The sequence below is a fragment of the Anolis carolinensis genome, chromosome 2 (genome assembly GCF_035594765.1).
Source record: "Anolis carolinensis isolate JA03-04 chromosome 2, rAnoCar3.1.pri, whole genome shotgun sequence".
Lineage (NCBI taxonomy): Eukaryota > Metazoa > Chordata > Lepidosauria > Squamata > Dactyloidae > Anolis > Anolis carolinensis.
The window spans coordinates 211,164,670-211,182,569 of NC_085842.1; the positions used below are offsets into that span (position 1 = coordinate 211,164,670).

At 40.7% G+C, this 17,900-nt stretch overlaps 1 protein-coding gene across 5 annotated transcripts in view; it reads right to left on the minus strand.

Annotated features, from left to right (window-relative positions):
• Window positions 1-251: 251 nt before the first annotated feature.
• Window positions 252-17,900, minus strand: part of slc38a5 (solute carrier family 38 member 5) — a 54,133-nt gene continuing 36,484 nt past the window's right edge. For all 5 annotated transcript variants that reach the window (XM_062971649.1, XM_062971652.1, XM_062971650.1 and 2 more), the window contains 9 exons: window positions 16,551-16,633; window positions 15,855-15,913; window positions 15,525-15,647; window positions 14,276-14,355; window positions 13,143-13,243; window positions 11,131-11,255; window positions 9,469-9,613; window positions 6,301-6,404; window positions 252-5,787 (listed from right to left, as the gene is read on the minus strand). In XM_062971649.1, coding sequence (XP_062827719.1) covers window positions 5,683-5,787; window positions 6,301-6,404; window positions 9,469-9,613; window positions 11,131-11,255; window positions 13,143-13,243; window positions 14,276-14,355; window positions 15,525-15,647; window positions 15,855-15,913; window positions 16,551-16,633 — 925 coding nt within the window. In that variant the 3' untranslated portion in view covers window positions 252-5,682. The remainder of the gene's footprint in view (window positions 5,788-6,300; window positions 6,405-9,468; window positions 9,614-11,130; window positions 11,256-13,142; window positions 13,244-14,275; window positions 14,356-15,524; window positions 15,648-15,854; window positions 15,914-16,550; window positions 16,634-17,900) is intronic.

Consider the following 17,900-nt stretch of genomic DNA (forward strand, 5'->3'; position numbering starts at 1 on the left):
GGCCATGAAGACATTGTAAAGAAGGCCTTATCAGAGACGGAGAAGGGAGAAAGCAGGTAGGCAGAGATCCCAATGACTCAGGCAACGTCAGGTATATACACTAGTATTTACATACAATTGAGCATATAGCCACATATGTAACTGTCATTAAAACAACTGTAGCAGCATCACATTGTTTTCCTATACATATGAATGTTGGTACAGTATTATAAGCATTAAAAACAAATAAATGACATTAATAATGGCATGAATCTTTCTCCTGAAAGTCAGCAGTTTTTATTGCATTCCAAAATTATACAAATACTGTGTCCTTGCATCCATGTTCACATTTTGAATCTGTGATTCCCTCCTCCCTTAAACCCGAATCCTGCCCTGACCCCAACCAGAATCAAGAGCTGTTAGGTCTATACGGGAAGAAATCCTGAGGTTTCCAGAGATAGAATGAAAAAGGGAAATGGCAACTTGCAGTCATCCAAATACAATGAATTGTATTGAGACACAAACAGTTTGCTATGAAAATGAAGAGAAATGTAAACTGGATGGGTCAGGCTCACAGACAGAACCCTTCCCAGACATTTGTCACAAAAGCTGAAAGTAACAAATTAAGCAAGGTTGTTAAATATAATTAGTTGTCTTAATGTATCCAGAATATACCAAAGTTGCATTTTAACACTAAAAGCAAAATATTGTTGTAAAAATTACAGTTTCTAATTATTTTCAAGTTAATGCATTTCAAGAGGCATTATGACAGGACGGTTTGAAGTGTTATGCTTCATTCTTATTGGTGAGGATAATTTTGCCATCTTCCCCTTATAAAGTAATGAAAAATACTGGAAAAGTAATGAGAAAAGCAACAAGAAATGTAACTTTCCATCATCATTATAGAATCACAGAATTATGAGTGATTGTAATAGGTTACTTTTTAGCCACTGTAATGACTAACCAAACAAATTCCTTTCCAAATTCTCTTTCCCAGCATTTCAAAAACAAAAGCAAAATATTGTTATAAAAGGTAACGGTTTCCAAATTTGAAGAGCCTTTTTGACAGGACATGCTGAAATTTTGTCCCCTTATCTTATCAGTCAGGAGGATTTGCCATTCCTTTATAGAATATCAGAATACTAGAAAAGTACTTGCAATGTAACAATTTAACTTGCTCATCAATTTGTCTTTCTCATCATCATGATAGGTTACTACAATGGATGAAGTTTTAGTCAGTGAAATAAGAAACAAAACAAATGATTGTCCAAAGTTATTTTCTCAGCATGTGCAAGTGGAAGCACTGCCTTGTTTGTCGTTGTCAAGGCTCATGACCAGAGGTCCTACCAAGAGTCTCCAGTGCCACCAGTTATACAGTCCTAGTTACAGAAAGAGTTGGATTGTCATTACTACCCAACTGCAATGTTCTCTCTAAGGCTCAAAATGTCAAACAACTCAAGAGAACTGGGAGCGCTCCTTTTCTTATTAAATAGTTGTGTAAAAGGGGCAAAGAGTTTATGAGGTTTAGCTTGCAATGCTCCCACCTAATGTGTCCTATAAATGACACAAGGCAAAATAATGTTTCGTGCACAACTATTAATGATACAGAATGGTGTCCTATCCTCTCTTGCATTTGGCCACCCTCTGGTCAGCTGGAAGATTAAAAAACTGTTACAGTGAGCCCAAGATCAACATCAACGGTCATTGTATGTTAGGAAATGCAATGCAATATGGCTATCACTGGCATCCAGAAATGTTAGCCACGTTGTCCTGCACCTCCATATATAATGCAAATAGCAGAGGTATGGGTTATATCAAGCAGTACAATAGGACATATGTCCCAATGTAAAAAGGTGGACTATATGGTGTGAGCAAGGATTTTCATCTCTAATTCAGATTACTGACAGCTTTAGGGAAGGATGCAACCGCTGCAGAAATTCAAAATGCAATGTATGCAATGTAAGTTCCAATGTACTTCACATTTTTGCAATTTCAAACCTCAGCATATATATACTTAGCAAAACTGCTAGTCCTTGGGTGGGCAATGTGCGTCCTTTGGATATTGTTGACCCACAAGCCATGAAATCCCTCAGCATTGACAATCCCAGTCAGGATTGAAAGAACCTCTGGTTCATCACCTTGAAGGTGCACACTGTCCACCTTGTACTAGCAGATCAGGTAATTTGGCCCAAACAAGAAACAGGTATACCATGACACATTTCAAGTAAAAGCAATGTGTGCTGTGCTGCTAAGTAATGACTAAAATGACATGATCAACACAGCTTTTTTCATTCTGTAATGCAGTGGTTCTTAACCTGGGGTACCCAGATGTTTTTGGCCTTCAACTCCCAGAAATCTTAATGGCTGGTAAAGTGGCTGGGATTTCTGAGAGTTGTAGGCCAAAAACATCTGGGGACCCCAGGTTGAGAACCACTGTGTAATGCATACCATCCAGATCTGTTGGGACTATAAATTTGGTTTTATTTTCCCCCAGAAGGTAAAAGCCAAATTAACTGGTTCAATTTACTACGGGAAACTGACTAAACAACAGGAAGGATTTCCAGAAGGTATGACCTTTTTGATAGTGGAGCAGACTGTCTCAGACTTTGCTTCAGGAGAGATTGGGTGACCACTGTACTGGCCATACCATAATGATAGCAATGAATTTCCAGCACTTAACAAAGGATATTTCCAATTCCAGTAACTTAAAATGGACACCCACCAGCAGTTAACAAAACACACCTACCCATATTGCAACAGTGCCAAAGAATGTTTAATAGCTGGAGAAAACTAGGTGATGTGTTGATGTAATAGTACTGGTGATATTACAGGAATCTATATGGAAGCCAGGAAGAGTTTGGGACATCTGTATAAAGGGTTGAGAGAACAAAACTAAAGAACTAAAGTGCCAAAGGGAAAAGAGAAACCAATAGGCACCGGAGTGGGTTAGGTTGCAAATCTAGAAAGTCACCCTAGCACAGATCCTGATCAGATTTGTAAAGGAAGCCTCTTGAAGATGGGACTCAGTGCCAATGCCTCTACTTGACTTGATCCCCCAGTGTATTAAAGCAGTCCAAGCCATTTTAGTACTTAAGGTAGAAAATCCAAATGGTACCTCCCTTCCATTCACAATGGCAGGAAATAAAGATTTTAACTGGGTATTTCTTGCCATGAAACTGCCTGAGGAAAGCCATACCACAGGGCTAACCCTGACCTAACAAGTAAAAAGACTCCAGGGCTATAGCAGACAACACCTTAAAATTCTGCTGCACAAAACTGGAAACATATTTTGTTGTTGTTTGGACAATATGTCCCAGAATTTCTTAGCCTGCATGGCCTAAGAGACATGTTGTCCAAGTTCTTTAAGCACAATGTTGTGGAGATAAGCAGTGCAGAAAATTCATACCATACCTTTCACAACCATCAGATGTTTTCAAATTACATGCTCAAAACATTACCCCATTTTCTGCTGCAAGCTTTATCAAAAATGGAAGGGCTTTCTTTCCTTCAAAACCTCTTCAATGATATTTTTATTATCTTTTTTGGTGTCTTCTGATTTGGATAAGCACTTAATTAATTGTAATATTGGGTTTACTCTGCCTTTATCTGATTGTTGCTTTTGCCTTATTTGAATATATCAATTTCATTTAAAATTTAAATGTTGTATTTTGATATTGTTTACTGGAAGCTGCTTTGGACACAGTCCACCGTGGAAAAGCAGTATACAAATAAGCTAAACACAGACTTTGTCTATATGCATCAAACCTATCTTCTAAATAGACCTTACAAGGCCATGTGACAATTCATCTGGATCTTTTAATCATTCTTTTTTTAAACAAAATTTATTTTAATAATTATTTCAAAGTTCATACCAAAGCGCTTTAAAAATTCCAGTACAAGTGCACCACTTACACCAATATTAAAAAACAGAAGGCAGAGAAGGACATGAAGGCAAAAACTTCTTTCTTAAAGCAAGTATTTTTGAAATTTAAGTGCTATTGTGCAAATATTTTAAGTAATGAAACATACAGAGGCAAAAAAACTGAACGAAAAAAACACTGAACAAAAAGCAGAATTAAAATGTCACAGATAAAAAGGAAATAGGGAAGATGTACAGAAGTACAGAAGCCTCGCTCAGCCATGAGACCCCACTGGGTGACTCTGGGCAACTCGCACTCTCTTAGCCTCAAGAGTCCCCATGATAGGTTCACCTTGGGGTCTTCATAAGTTGGAAATGACTTGAAGGCACACAACAACAAAACAATAACATAGATGCATGGTGAAAGACTGCACTATCAAAGCATGGCATGCCCTAAACCACATCACTTAAAGCAGATGGGAGAACAGTGGGTTGGCACTTCACAAATATGGAGAATGCTCTTTTGTTTTGCTTTCTCTTTGTTTCATGAAAATTTCTTCCATTTAGGAAGACAGGAAAAGCTCTCTGGGATCGATGTTTGATGTTTATGTATGTGCCTTCAAGTTGCCTGTAGACTTATGGTGACCTCATAAATTTCACAGGGACAAAAGAAGGATTCCCTCTGAACAAGCAATGGGATTTCTGTACTTCTTTCTCACAAGCTTGTTGCCAAAACTTTTTGCTGTAACTTGTGAGACTTATTCCACACACCTCACCCACAAAGCTGGGGAAATGACCCAGGAGTCCAGGCTTTGCCACATCCTTTGTTTTAACACCTTAGACCTCAACTCTATTTGGAGAAACCTGAAATCCTGACACGAACGGCTGGAGGCACTAGGATGGTAATATTATAATTCTTTGGTCTGGTAGCCAAGTCCAAATTAAATATGAGTTAAAAAAATAAATTAGATTGTCAAGTTGAGGGCATATCATAGAACCATAGAGTTGGAAGAGACCTCAAGGGCCATCCATTCCAACCCCCTGCCAAGAAGCAGGAAAATCACATTATCATTGGCTTTGCTGCCCTAACATTGGAGCTACACCCCCAGGAACAGATGGTATCACTGATCTAATGGATAGCAGACAAGGGAGAAGGCAGGTGAATGAAGGCTAGGACGTTGCTTATAAGTAATAAAAGGGCAGGGGCTGTTACTCAGCTTACCTACAAAGCAAGGGAGACAGGACATAAATCTATGTCACTGAAAGAGCATAGGAAAAGGAGACTAAAGGGAAGACTGACTAGGGATTCCTTAATTTGTGGAGAGGGGTGTCCCCATTTCAGTTGAGCAATAGTAGTGTTACTTTGAATCAACCCATCCCCCTCCCTCTCAACAAACCCCACACAGTTTTTTGCTGTGACCCACAGCAGGTGGCAACAGGTATCATACTGCCAAGGAGGTAAAAATGGCTAGGAGTGAGCACTGCACTGCTCCCACCCCCGGATCCAAAAGCGCACAGTGGTCAGTTGTGTTCTCGTAGCACCAAAAACCGACAACAGAGGAGAGTTTATCCATGGCCTCTTTTAGGTAACTGGATTTGCAGCCCCAGAAGGCCAGAGTGACCAAGAAGGAGGACTTCTTGCCTTTCCTGGCTACTCTGGGGTGCTCCTGCAGCGGTGGCAGCAAAGGGGGCCTTCCACTGTCTTCCCAGAAGGACAGGCAGGGACGGAGACCTCTCCAGGAGGAGCAAAGGTAGAACTGGAGGCAGTTGACGCTGTTTCTCTGGCACTGAATGGCCCGCCCTGGTCACAAGCACTGTGTCTCTTGGGGGAGGGAAGGAGGGTGTTAGTGCCCCACCCCACTGCTCTTTCCTGTCGTAACCCAGTCCACAATGATAAAGCTGAGACTCATCACCATGAAAATGAAGCCTAGGGCAGCAAAACAGGCAGCCTGTGGAAGAAAAAAGAAGAAGAAATTACATACACAACATACAACCTCATCTCAACAGCTCTGCCTGTTTCTACGTGGAATGAAAGAGCAGATGGGGAAGGAGACTGAGAATCTCAATCCATATAGGTTGAATATCCCTCTTTATTAATTCCTCATGTGTTCCTGTCAAACCAACTCCTGCAACCATTCACTATATTCTATTTTTGTGCAGACACTCCCATTCTCCACTCACTTTGCTACAATTCCTCAAGTTCATAGAAGCCTCACAAGTACAGTCAACCAAACAAGAGGTAAATGACTTTGTTCTGTTCATAGATTTCTAGCCATTTTGACAAAGCTTTAAAATGCTGACCAGCTCCACTTTGGCTTGGTCTGTCATCTTATTGCATTCCATGCCAAACTGAGTCCCTGGTTGCTTTTGGGTTATCACTGCATCACTTTCCCATTTAAAGTATCTCCCCCTATGCATACACAATGGTGTCCTATTCTCACCCATCTCATACTATCTAGTACCTGTATTTTGGACCTGGACAGCAATGGCTCCTTCTCATTAGGGACAATGCGGATGTAGAAGATGCTGGGAAGGATGAAGATGAGGCTGGGGGCTGATGTTGCACCTGCAAGTGGAGAAAGAGAGATAATAAGGAGTCTGAATATGCAACACGTGTCCTGGCCTCTGACTAGTGACAGCTAGGAAAAGAAGACTGCAAAACCAGGAACAGCTTGCTAGAAAACAAAAGGGGAAAGAGAAATGCTCTACAACTGGCTTTCTTATGGCTGTCGCTCAGTCTCCCCCTGCTTCTCTTCTCCTCATGCAGGCTTTTTAAATTCCTTTTTAAAAAGTTGTTGCTTTTCATTTCTATAATTCTCTGTAGTTTCCCTGCTACAAAAACAGATGGAAGGGGATTTGGATATAATGGAGTGAGTCTAAATATCCTCTTTAAACACCCCAAGTATATGTATGGTAACAGCTTTGAAATGAGCCAGCACAGTGAAGTGATTTGAGTGTTGGCTACAACTACAGAGAGTGTTTGAATCCCCCCTTCTGCCAGGGAAACCCACTGAGTGACCTTGGCAAGTCACTCTCTCTCAGCCTCAGAGAAAGGCAAAGACAAACTCTCTCTGAATTGTGCCAAGAAAACCCCAAGATATGTTTGCCTTGTGGTCACTCTATGTTGGAAACGAAATGAAAGCACATAACGATAGCCTTGAAATATTGTTTATAAAATCGAAGGAAGACCCAGATATTGAAGTATTACTCAAGCAGTAGGAATATGTAACATATTACTCAAGCAGTAGGAATATATAACGTCTACGTGAGATTATGTCTTTGGGAAAAATATAGTTGTAGATCCTATGTCTAGATACAAGGGGTTCCAGGTTCAATTTCTGTCACTGTCATGTAGAACTGAGAAAAATCTAAAGACACAGGAACCCACAAATAATACTGAACTTGAGGACCCAATGGTCTAAACTGGCTTTTTTTCTCAATCTTTCTTTTGTAGTTATGCAAGCTATCAATGTCTTTTGAAATGTTTTACCAAGATAATTAGCATGTGGTGGAAGCTCCTTCTTTGGAGGCTTTTAAACAGAGGCTGGATGGCCATCTGTCGGGGGTGCTTTGAAGGCGATTTCCTGCTTCTTGGCAGGGGGTTGGACTGGATGGCCCATGAGGTCTCTTCCAACTCTACTATTCTATGATTCTATGTTTCTATTAGCCTTATAATTTTCCAGCAAGTTTTTTTTATGGCAGCTGGCCATGACAAATGAAATAAGACCCATTTCTTGACCATGGATCTATTTTTAAGTATTGCATACTCTCCAGGGGCTATGGCTGCCAACTCCATAACCCAGTTTTCTATATTGGGAGATGAGGAATCAGGAAAAACTCCAAGGCTGCAGCAATAAACTCTGAACTGTGAATGTGGCTGAATACAGATCCTATTCGCTTGGTCCTATCCTGGCTTAGACTTGGCTGAAATGCATTGAGTAAACCCTCAAATATCACAACCAGAGCTAGGAATCTTTGGCCAGCTGATACACAACTATCCAGTTTGCAAATATTTATTCTGGACACTATATTGGGTTGACTCAATTGTTTCCCCCTTCAATGGGGAAAGGTAACTTCTTTAAATCTGTTGTCCTGCTGTGTTTAACAGGAGATATGGAAGGGTGAGCTTATGGATTCTGAGAGCGAATAGGAAAGAGGTAGAAGGGAAGATAGTGCTCCATCCCTTTCTAGCCACCCCTTTTCTTCTCAGTGCCCTGCCATGTTTTCCCACTCAGCTGTTTTAGCTGAGAAACAAATACTTTATTTTCTCAAACATTCCATCTTACACTATATATAAACATGCTTTTAGCATCCAAGAGGAAAGGGGGGAGGAGATGGAGATGTAATAGAGTTTAAAGCAGAGAAACTACATGAGAAGTAGCAACAAGACAATAAGTATGAATTACAGTGAGCCCTTGGGATCCACTGTGGTTTGGGTTCAAGGACCTCCTCCCCCCATGGATAACAAAATCTGTGGATATTCAAGCCCCATGATATTCAACAGCACATGAAAATGGCAACCCTTATATAAAATAGTGAACAACTCAAACAAATGACACATAGAACCTGGGGATCTGTGAAATGGTAGAATATAGCAAAGCCAAGCTTACATACATCAGTGTAGTGATTAGCAAGTGGCAAAATAAGATTTGCTTTCTGGAATCCACCCCATCCCCAAATATTCTTGAGTTGTGAATGGTTAAATGTGTGGATGCAGAACCAGTGAATATGGAGTGCTGGGTCTACGTGCATTTGAGTGCAATGTAGAATTGTGCAAATTCCACTTCAATGAGGTCTGGCTTAAGTATTACAATTATTGTTATTTGGCACCAAAGCCTTTGTTTTCTGCTAGTATTTTCTTAAATATGCTTTATACTTACAGCAATATATTCCATTTTATCTTAATGATTGTGTTTATTTTAATTCTAAATATTAACCTTGTGAAAGGTAGAACTGAAATCACAAAATGAATAAATGAACAAATATGTCATTGACCCCTTACGGGCTCTCGCTATGGGCAGCAGATGGGGAGCTGCACCTCCAGAGAAAATATCAGGATTCTCTCATTCTGTGATGTACATTTTTGTTGTATTATTTCTATTACTGTATGTATATTTTAGTCAGTAAAATAAAAAAAAGAAGAAAAAGAAACTGGGAAAAAAGAGGAGCCTAAAGGCAATTCGCTAGTCGGTGTTCACCAGCACCATAAGAAACTTTCACCTTCTCATCCTTTCAATATGTATCATGCAGAAATGATTGAATTACAACTCTAATAAACCTTTGCAGACACAGCCAAGCAAACAATGAAAATCTTCAAGTGTAACACAAATTTTAGACTTGTGCAAACAGTGCAGTTTTGGAATAACCTGACTTCAACCTGACTCTGGCTCATGGCAATCCTATGCTATAGGTGTCTTGACAAGATGTATTCAGAGAATATTTAAACAACCAGTTTTTAGATTTAGCTCTGTGAGATGCTTTGAGTCCCAACCATGTAAGAAAGAAATGAAATGAAATGGTCTCAAAGCATTTTAACAAGAATGAGAGATAAAAAGGCAGTTAAAGGAAAGCCAAAAGGGCCAATGCTGACTATCCCTAGCATGTGAAACTGAGGGCTCAAGAATGCTTACCAATGACTCCAAAAATGTCCTTGATGTTTGGTACAAAGATGACAAGGAGGTTGACAGTGACAAGTAGGCAGCAGGCAATGATGACATGGCGGACCCAGCTGAAGTCTTTCTTGTGAAACAGCAACTGATGGATGGCCCTGCGGATCTAGAAGGGAACGATAGTGTGAGCAACGCCCAGGGCTCAAGGGGAAATGGTCACTCTCTGATGCTGCAGGATGCTTCTCATCCACTGTCCAGCAACTGCTTAAGGACAGACATGTTACTAAGCAAGGAGGACTGCGGGAAGCAGCTGCTGGAATAAGTATTCAAAACCCAGTCCTGTATGACAGTCAAGCCCTTTCCCAGCCTTTTCAATTGCATCTAGAAAGATGTGTGTAGACAGATCTATAACATGAATCGCTCAGATTTCCTGGGTCTCTTCTTCTCCATGTAGCCTCAAAACACTGCAGGACAGACTGGCCAACTTTACAGGACTGTCGCACAATGATGTGAGAGCTGTTTGGCAGTGATGGAGGCTCCTTCTTTGGAGGCTTTTAAGCAGAGGCTGGATGGCCATCTTTCAGGAGTACTTTGATTGTGTATTTCCTGCTTCTTAGCAGGGGGTTGGACTGGATGGCCCATGAGGTCTCTTCCAACTCTATGATTCTATGATATACTGTACTTATTTGATAAACACAGAGCTGTTAATGTGTCATGAATGCACATCTGGGATAGGCAATTGTATCCTCCACCAATTGTATCATAATCTCATGCCACTGTATATATTCTTGGCCAGAGCAAAGGGGGTTTGTGGGCTAAATATATTTTAACTGTGATCTTTGAAATGAAATTCAACTATAAAATCCTTAATTCAATACAATTGGCTATGCTGGCCAAGGTCAATGGCATTTGTAGTCTGAATTCCTCTGGAGAGATAATATTTCCAACTCTTGATGTACGTGAAGCTTCCCAAAGAATGGGAAAAGTCAATCTCCAAAGACCCAACAGTCTAGAAAACATACACGGGAGGGGGCACAGACCATGGGAAAAGAAATGGAGGAAGAGTGCAAACAAGATAAAAGGAAACATGGTTTTTTAAGTTGTGTATAATTGAAATTAGTTACAGTAAGATTAAATATAAAGGCTCAGTATTATTTCTGATCATGCCAAACCTCTTCCATGGAATCAACTCGCATTAGTTATTGTCAAAGCCAGCCATTCTAACACCTATGTGAGGGGAAGTCATAGGGAGAAGGGAGAAATCTTGTTTTCTGCTGCCCCGCAGACTAGGACACGGAACAATGGCTTCAAACTACAGGAAAGGAGATTCCACCTGAACATCAGGAAGAACTTCCTCACTGTGAGAGCTGTTCGGCAGTGGAACTCTCTCCCCCAGACTGTGGTGGAGGCTTCTTCTTTGGAGGCTTTTAAACAGAGGCTGGATGGCCATCTGTCGGGGGTGCTTTGAATGCGATTTCCTGCTTCTTGGCAGGGGGTTGGACTGGATGGCCCATGAGGTCTCTTCCAACTCTACTATTCTATGATTCTATGATTCTATGACCTTAAACCATGGAAGCAGATTGTAGAAAATGCTTTTGCCCGAGGCTCAAACGCACACACTTGACGGGAAGGGACATTGGGATTCACAATGTGGACAACAAATACAGAAAGAGAGTCTCTTACCGGAAACAAAACCACAGGTACAGTGAGTGTCACTGCCAACAGCACAGCCAAACGGACACAGAGTATGAGCTTGTCCGCAGGGTCAACCTTGATGTAAGTGTGCAACATTTCTGCTTCGACGCCCCCTGTCAGAAAACAGAAGGTTTAAGCTCAGGGCATCAGGGAGACTATAGATATAAAATGGGATGGAGGGCCCAGAGGGGAGGACTCATTTCCTCTCTTCTAATTTCACATCAGAAGATCACATCAGCACAGTGGGTTAAACCACTAGCTGCAGGAAATCTGTTGACCGGAGGGTTGACAGTTCAAAGCCACGAGTTTGGCTGAGCTCCCGACTGTCAGCCCTAGCTTCTGCCAACCAAACAGTTTGGAAACATACAATGTGAGTAGATCAACAGGTACCACCTTGGAGGGAAGGTACAAGCGTGCCTCATGCAGATAGGCAAAACATGCCTGCAACAGATCTGAGATATCTATGGATAACAGGCCCCTAGGCATGGAAAAATGGAACAAGTGCACCTCCCCATGGCCGGAAGTTGAACATCGCCTCCGGATGCCAGAGATCTTTGTCTGTGTACTGTATGTCATTGTGTAAAAGAAATTGAAGATTTATCTTATATGTGTTTTGTAATCTGCTTTGCCTGAGTCTATCCAGGGAGATAGAGCAGAATATAAATAAAGTGTATTATTATTATTATTATTATTATTATTATTATTATTATTATTATCATTACTAGCTGTGCCCGGCCACGCGTTGCTGTGGGGAAGTATGGTGGTATGAGAAATAAAGTATTGAGGAATTGGTGATAGTTAAGGTACAGGGTAAAGGTGCCGGCCTGTTTATGTTGGATAAGTGAGACTCTACTGTATATTTATAATCTTATATTATCTGCTTAGAACTGGATTATATGAGGCCCCTTCTTCACAGCTGGATAAAATGCACACTGAAGTGGATTATATGGCAGTGTGGAGTCAAGATAATCCAGTTCAAAGCAGATAATATAAGATTCTAAATGGGTTATATAGCTGAGTCTACACTGCCATATAATCCAGTGCAAATTAGATAATCTGTGGAAGAGGCCTAAGTAAAGCCTAACTCTGCCTGTCCCCTGGGCTGAGTCGGTTGCTAGGAGACCAAGTGGGCGGAGCTTAGCCTTCTAACTGGCAGCAATTGGATAAAAACAATTATTCCTCTCCCTCTAATTAGGACTTTATTTTTCTTTTCTTTTTGTTGTATCAACCTAGAGCAGTGGATGATGGGTTGTGTTGTCAAATTTCGAGGTTGGGGGGCCTGTAGTTTTGTTGTTTTGTCCGCTGCCCTGATGCCATCACTCATATATATATATATATATATATATATATATATATATATATATATATTATTATTATTATTATTATTAAATCTATATCACCAATGCTGGTATCAAGACTCATGGCTACAAAAGGGAGTTTATTCTGAGAGTGGGTTTTTTTGTGTGTCAGGAGCAATTTGAGAAACTGCAAATCGCTTCTGGTGTGAGAGAATTGGCTATCTACAAGGACAATGCCCATGGGATACCTAGATGTTTTACCATCGGGTGGGAGACTTTCTCATGTCCCTGCATGGGAAGCTGGAGCTGATAGGCTCACCCTGCTCCCCGGATAAGATCACCCTGCTCCCCGGATTCAAACTGCCGACCTTTAGGGCAGCAGTCCTGCCGGCACAAGGGTTTACCCCACTGCGCCACTGGGGTCCCATTCTAAGAGTGTTGAAAAATCCAGAGTCAAATTGCCACTGAACCATGGAATTCACCAGATGGCCTTTGCATCAGGATTATTGTGAAAATGAAGCCAGGCGGAATGCCTTGAGTTCCTTAGAGAAATGTTAGAACAGCTCTTGATTTTTTTGAAAGCTTAAATAAAAGAAGGGCACAATAATGGGGAAGGGATTTAGGGAATTAACAAAACATAGCACCTTTTCTGTGAATGAAAAACAATTAAGCTTTATCCCTTTAGGGGAAACAGTTCCTTACCATAAAAAGTGAGGTAGCCAAAGATGGCAGTCAGGAGGTACATGCAAAACATTGCCAGGATAGAGACGTTTGCTACATTTTGCATCCGGTGCTTTGACGCCCTAGGAGAAACACAGAGAGCCCAAACACCTTGTTACAACCCGTCAGCCCCAAATGTTTCAGATAGAGCCCCTGTTGGCAATCTTTAAAAAGAATTGGGGCAGGATGCCATTTCTTCTTGCCTGTCACATGCCACATTAATTGTATACTTCCAATCAAGATGAAAAAGAACACAGCTCATTTTGTGCTACAAATTTGATACAAATGAGGGTTGAGTAAAGTAGCAAGAGAGAACTGCACTATTTATATATCAGTTTCATTCTCCATTAGTAAATGAGAACCCTCTGTGAAGCACCATGCTGGAGCACCCTGATTTTGGCCTGGTTGGTGGGTGCTGGCCCCAAAGCACAGCTGCTCTGGGATTAGTGTAAGGCAGCAAAATGTGCCACACAGAACTTCCCCTCTGAAACATGACTATGCATACGAGAATACTCTGGAATAACCAGAGAAGGGGCATTCTTCCATTTACTTGAATCAAACCCCAAATAGTGGTGATGATGTCAGGGTCTGGAAGGGAAGCATTCCCCTGGCTTCTTCCCATATTTGAAAAAGTTGTCCTTGATGACCCATGGCAGAGTGTTGGACTGGATGGCCCTTGTGGTGTCTTCTAAGTCTACGGTTCTATGGTATGATTATTTCCTTTGTCAAAAAGATGAACAGGATGCGATAGATCATTTTGCCCATAAGTGAGCCCTTTTTCTTTTTCCTCAGTGTTTTCTTTTACTCTGTGTTGTTTAAACTCAATCTTTGGTGGATATGGCCAATTGCAATGCTCCCTGCCCCACATTCGGACAGCTTTAATATCACTTTAACTACTCCAGTTACTTCTTATGGAATCATGGGATTTGCTGTATGAAAAAGAGAATTGAGAGTTCTCAGCAAGGAAGATCCTCTGGTGCTTTCGACCAAACTACACATTTCCACCCTCTGTAGAATGTAGTGGCAACAGTTAAAATGCTATATCTGGCCAGGGTGAGAGGCCTAAAAGCATTTTACTTTCATTCAATATCCTCCCTTGACTTCAGTTTACTCACCTGGATAGCTCTGTGTAAATAGGAAGCACCTCCGGATGGCAAACAAAAGCAAAGGCCAAGATAGGAATAGCATATGCTGTCTGTAAAAGGAGAGGAAATGGAAGTTCATTCTCTGTTGCTCCAACTTCACGCTGGAAATTCCACCATATGTTTTATCATTATTACTATGACTACCCCATCATTATACTCTACCTGATCTTCTGTTTTTAAAATGCTAAAATAAGATGTAAACATTTAAAACAACAATGTAGGGGTTGTTTTCCTAATAGTGCTTCTAATACAGGCTGAGTATCACTCACTTCTGCCTTGAGGGGAGTGTTCTGGATTTGGATTTATGCATGAAACCAAGTTTGTGTATATTGTGAGCCATCAGAAGGTAAAAGTATCCCTATATCACAGGCATCCTCAACCTGCAGCCCTCCAGATGAAAGGGCCTCCAACTCCCAGAAGTCTCTGCCAGCTTATTCAATGGTCAGGAATTCTGGGAGTTTGAGGCCCAAACAGCTGGAAGGATACAGTTTTAGGATGCCTGCTATATCAAATACCCATTGGACAATTTTGGATTTCTGAAGCATTTTAGATTTCCTGATAAGGGATACTTAACCTGTATGAGCTCTTGGCTGCCTCCTTGATGTGAAATCTATTCCCAAAATATTTAACTGCTACTTGCCTTTTCAAAAAAACCCTGTCCACCAGTAAAGTGTGGAAACTATTAATGATGGCTCAAGTATGATATAGATCTAAAGGCACCCTAGCCTGTTTCATGAGTAACTTCAGTCCTAGCTTCATTCAACAATTCTGATCTCAAATGCTCTGACAAACTTTCAGTAGGGATATTAATTCAGGGCTGAATTAAAATTCTCCTTTATTCTTGCAGTCATTTGTAGGGATTTGATATGTTTTTATTGCATGGCAAAAATAAACACGTAGCCCCTATTTTTGGACTGCCATGATCTGTGCTGTGCTGGTGGGCTAGATAGTCTTCAGTGCTAGTGTGTTGTGCAGCATGTGTTTTCTGTCTTTACTGGAGCATTAAAGGCTTATCTGCATCTGACACCGCTGGAATTTCTTGATCTTGTCTTATCAAAGAATACAATATCCTCTGCACTAGAGCTTTCAATGGGATATAATTTCTCAAGTAAAAAAAGTACAAATGTTGGTTTATAAAATGTAATTAAATGTAGCATTCTATCACTCAAAGGCCACTCTTCTATAGGTGAATTTCCCCCAAATGCTCTAGGATCCAAACCTGGGAGTTGACAGTGAAGACCTCCACACCACAGGCATCGTCTTCTGAAACCACAACGCTGCCATTCCCCAAAGTGTTGTTGAGAGAGTGAGGGCAAGAGATCTGGAATTTTTTGTAGATAACCTTTGGGCAAAGAACAAAGCAGTAACAGTGAGAACCACAATTTAAAAAGAGATGAGGAGTGGATGTAGAGATAAGTGGGTAAAGAGGTCCCTCTTGCCATATCTCCCCCTTCTAAACCATGATTAAAGTCTCCAAATACCCCAATAATGAGGAGACACAATCCTCTTGGGAAAAAGTAGAGTTTCTTATAATTTCTTGTCAACTTACCGAGATGAGAAAGAAAATCATGCAGGTGAGCGAGAGTCCACTGGTATAACCAAGATAACCTATATGAAAAAGGAAAAAGATACCAGACAATTTATACAGAGAATCAAGCTTATATGCAGAATCTATCAGAAATGTAATCAATACTCTAGATCAGCACTTGATGCAAGGGACTCCAGTGTTTCCCCCCAATATGGCAGAAAAGGTACCATATTTGTGCCCATTGGGGATAAGAAGTGCTGAGATGGGATCCCTGCTTCCTTCTTCATTTTAAGCATCTGACTTTGGAGTAAGAGGCAAATTAGTTTGTTACTGCACTTTTTGACACTGTCCTGAACAGTTCTACAGGTCAAAATTCAAATGGTGAAGTTTTTCTTTTTCTGGTATCACTATGTTAGTCAACCCCCACTGTTTGAATTTCCCTATAATGAAACTGTTAATGAGCATACAAACCCCATCTCAACTTCCAATGCCTCAATATGGACTGATTTGGGATGTACACCAGAATATTCATATAGTAATTCCTCCAGCAGGGGGCAGCAAGGGATGTTATTAACCTGAATCAATACGGTGGAAAAATCAATTCAATATTGCCTTGGACTCTCAGGTAGAAAGAACACCAGGTGTGACGTGGACAGACACACATCATCCCAGGTATGTTTATCCAAGCAGACCACAGCTGGCGCTCGTGTCACTTACCCAAATGTTTCATCATAGCCAGGGGCAAGATGACACAAACACTGACAATGATGATGAGGACGTTCCCATTCATATACCACTCACTGAAAACAAACAGTATCAGAGTCACTTTGAGTAGACAGAGGGACATGGCTACTGTTTCCCCAAAGAGGAAATCCTTTGGAGGGAGAGTCAGATTTTGTCACCCTTAACAAACAAGTTTCTATGTATAAAGAAAAGCATATTTTGTTTTTCTGTATCTGACCACTGATGCTCTAACCCTCCCATAACCTTAATGTAACTATTATAGTTGACCCTCTACATTTCAGGATTTGATTACACTATGTAACAAAATATGAAACATTTTCTGTTCCTGGTTTGAAAACATTATTTCCTGTAATTATGCAGTACTTAACTTTGAAAGCAATTGTTATACTCCAGAAATTTCGTTTTTGTGGCTGCCACAAGCTATGTTGAATTGGTTGAGATTCTAGGAGATATTCATTGAAAAACTAAAGCAAAATGTGCTGCAGATGTCCCACAAAAACAACATTTTTGCAGTTTAATAAACTTTTTCCATGTTTTCATGATAGAACCAATTAGGAAATGGCATTTATAACCCAAGAACAAAAATCATGTTACATTGTGTTATTAATGGATTTGATTAAAATGTTTTCTTGAAGAATCTTTTGGGGCTCCACCGTGACTTTATGGTGAACCTCTGCCACACAGTCATTCTGGAGAACCTGGAAATTCCTGCAGAGAACACCTCTCTAGGAATATCTAGGTCCTCCAGAATGATTTAGTGGACATTGACCCTTGAGTCTTGTGGGAAGACCAAGGGATTCCTGGAGAGGTATTCTTCCAGGTTAAAAAATAGCAATATTATTTCCAGTTTTTCATTTTTGCAGGAGTTATGTGCCCCCAACCCTAGTAAATGTGGACAGATGACAATAATCAGTACGAATAATTAGAAAAAAAACTTTGTTTTTAACATATAAGGGAAGGCCCACACATAGTGAGGACCCAGATGTATGTGTGTGTATATTAAATGTCCAATTGATGTCCCATGGGGTCCTCCTCCAAGGCCACCCAGTGTCTGGGGCAACAGGTTAACATCCGGCACATTCCTCTAACATCCCCAAGGGCAAGGTTTTCCTATCATCCAAAGAAAACAAAAAACAGCTGATTTCCTATGATAGAAAGCACACAAATACCAGATTCTAGGGATGGGGTGAAATCTATGGCCTAGCGACTCCAGTTTCTGGAGCAGGGTCTACAATCCCTCCAGAACTTTAACTTCATAGTATGAAGTTATTGGAGTTTCCTATAACACCAAGATAAGAAACATCCAGTCCTCGAAAATTTTGC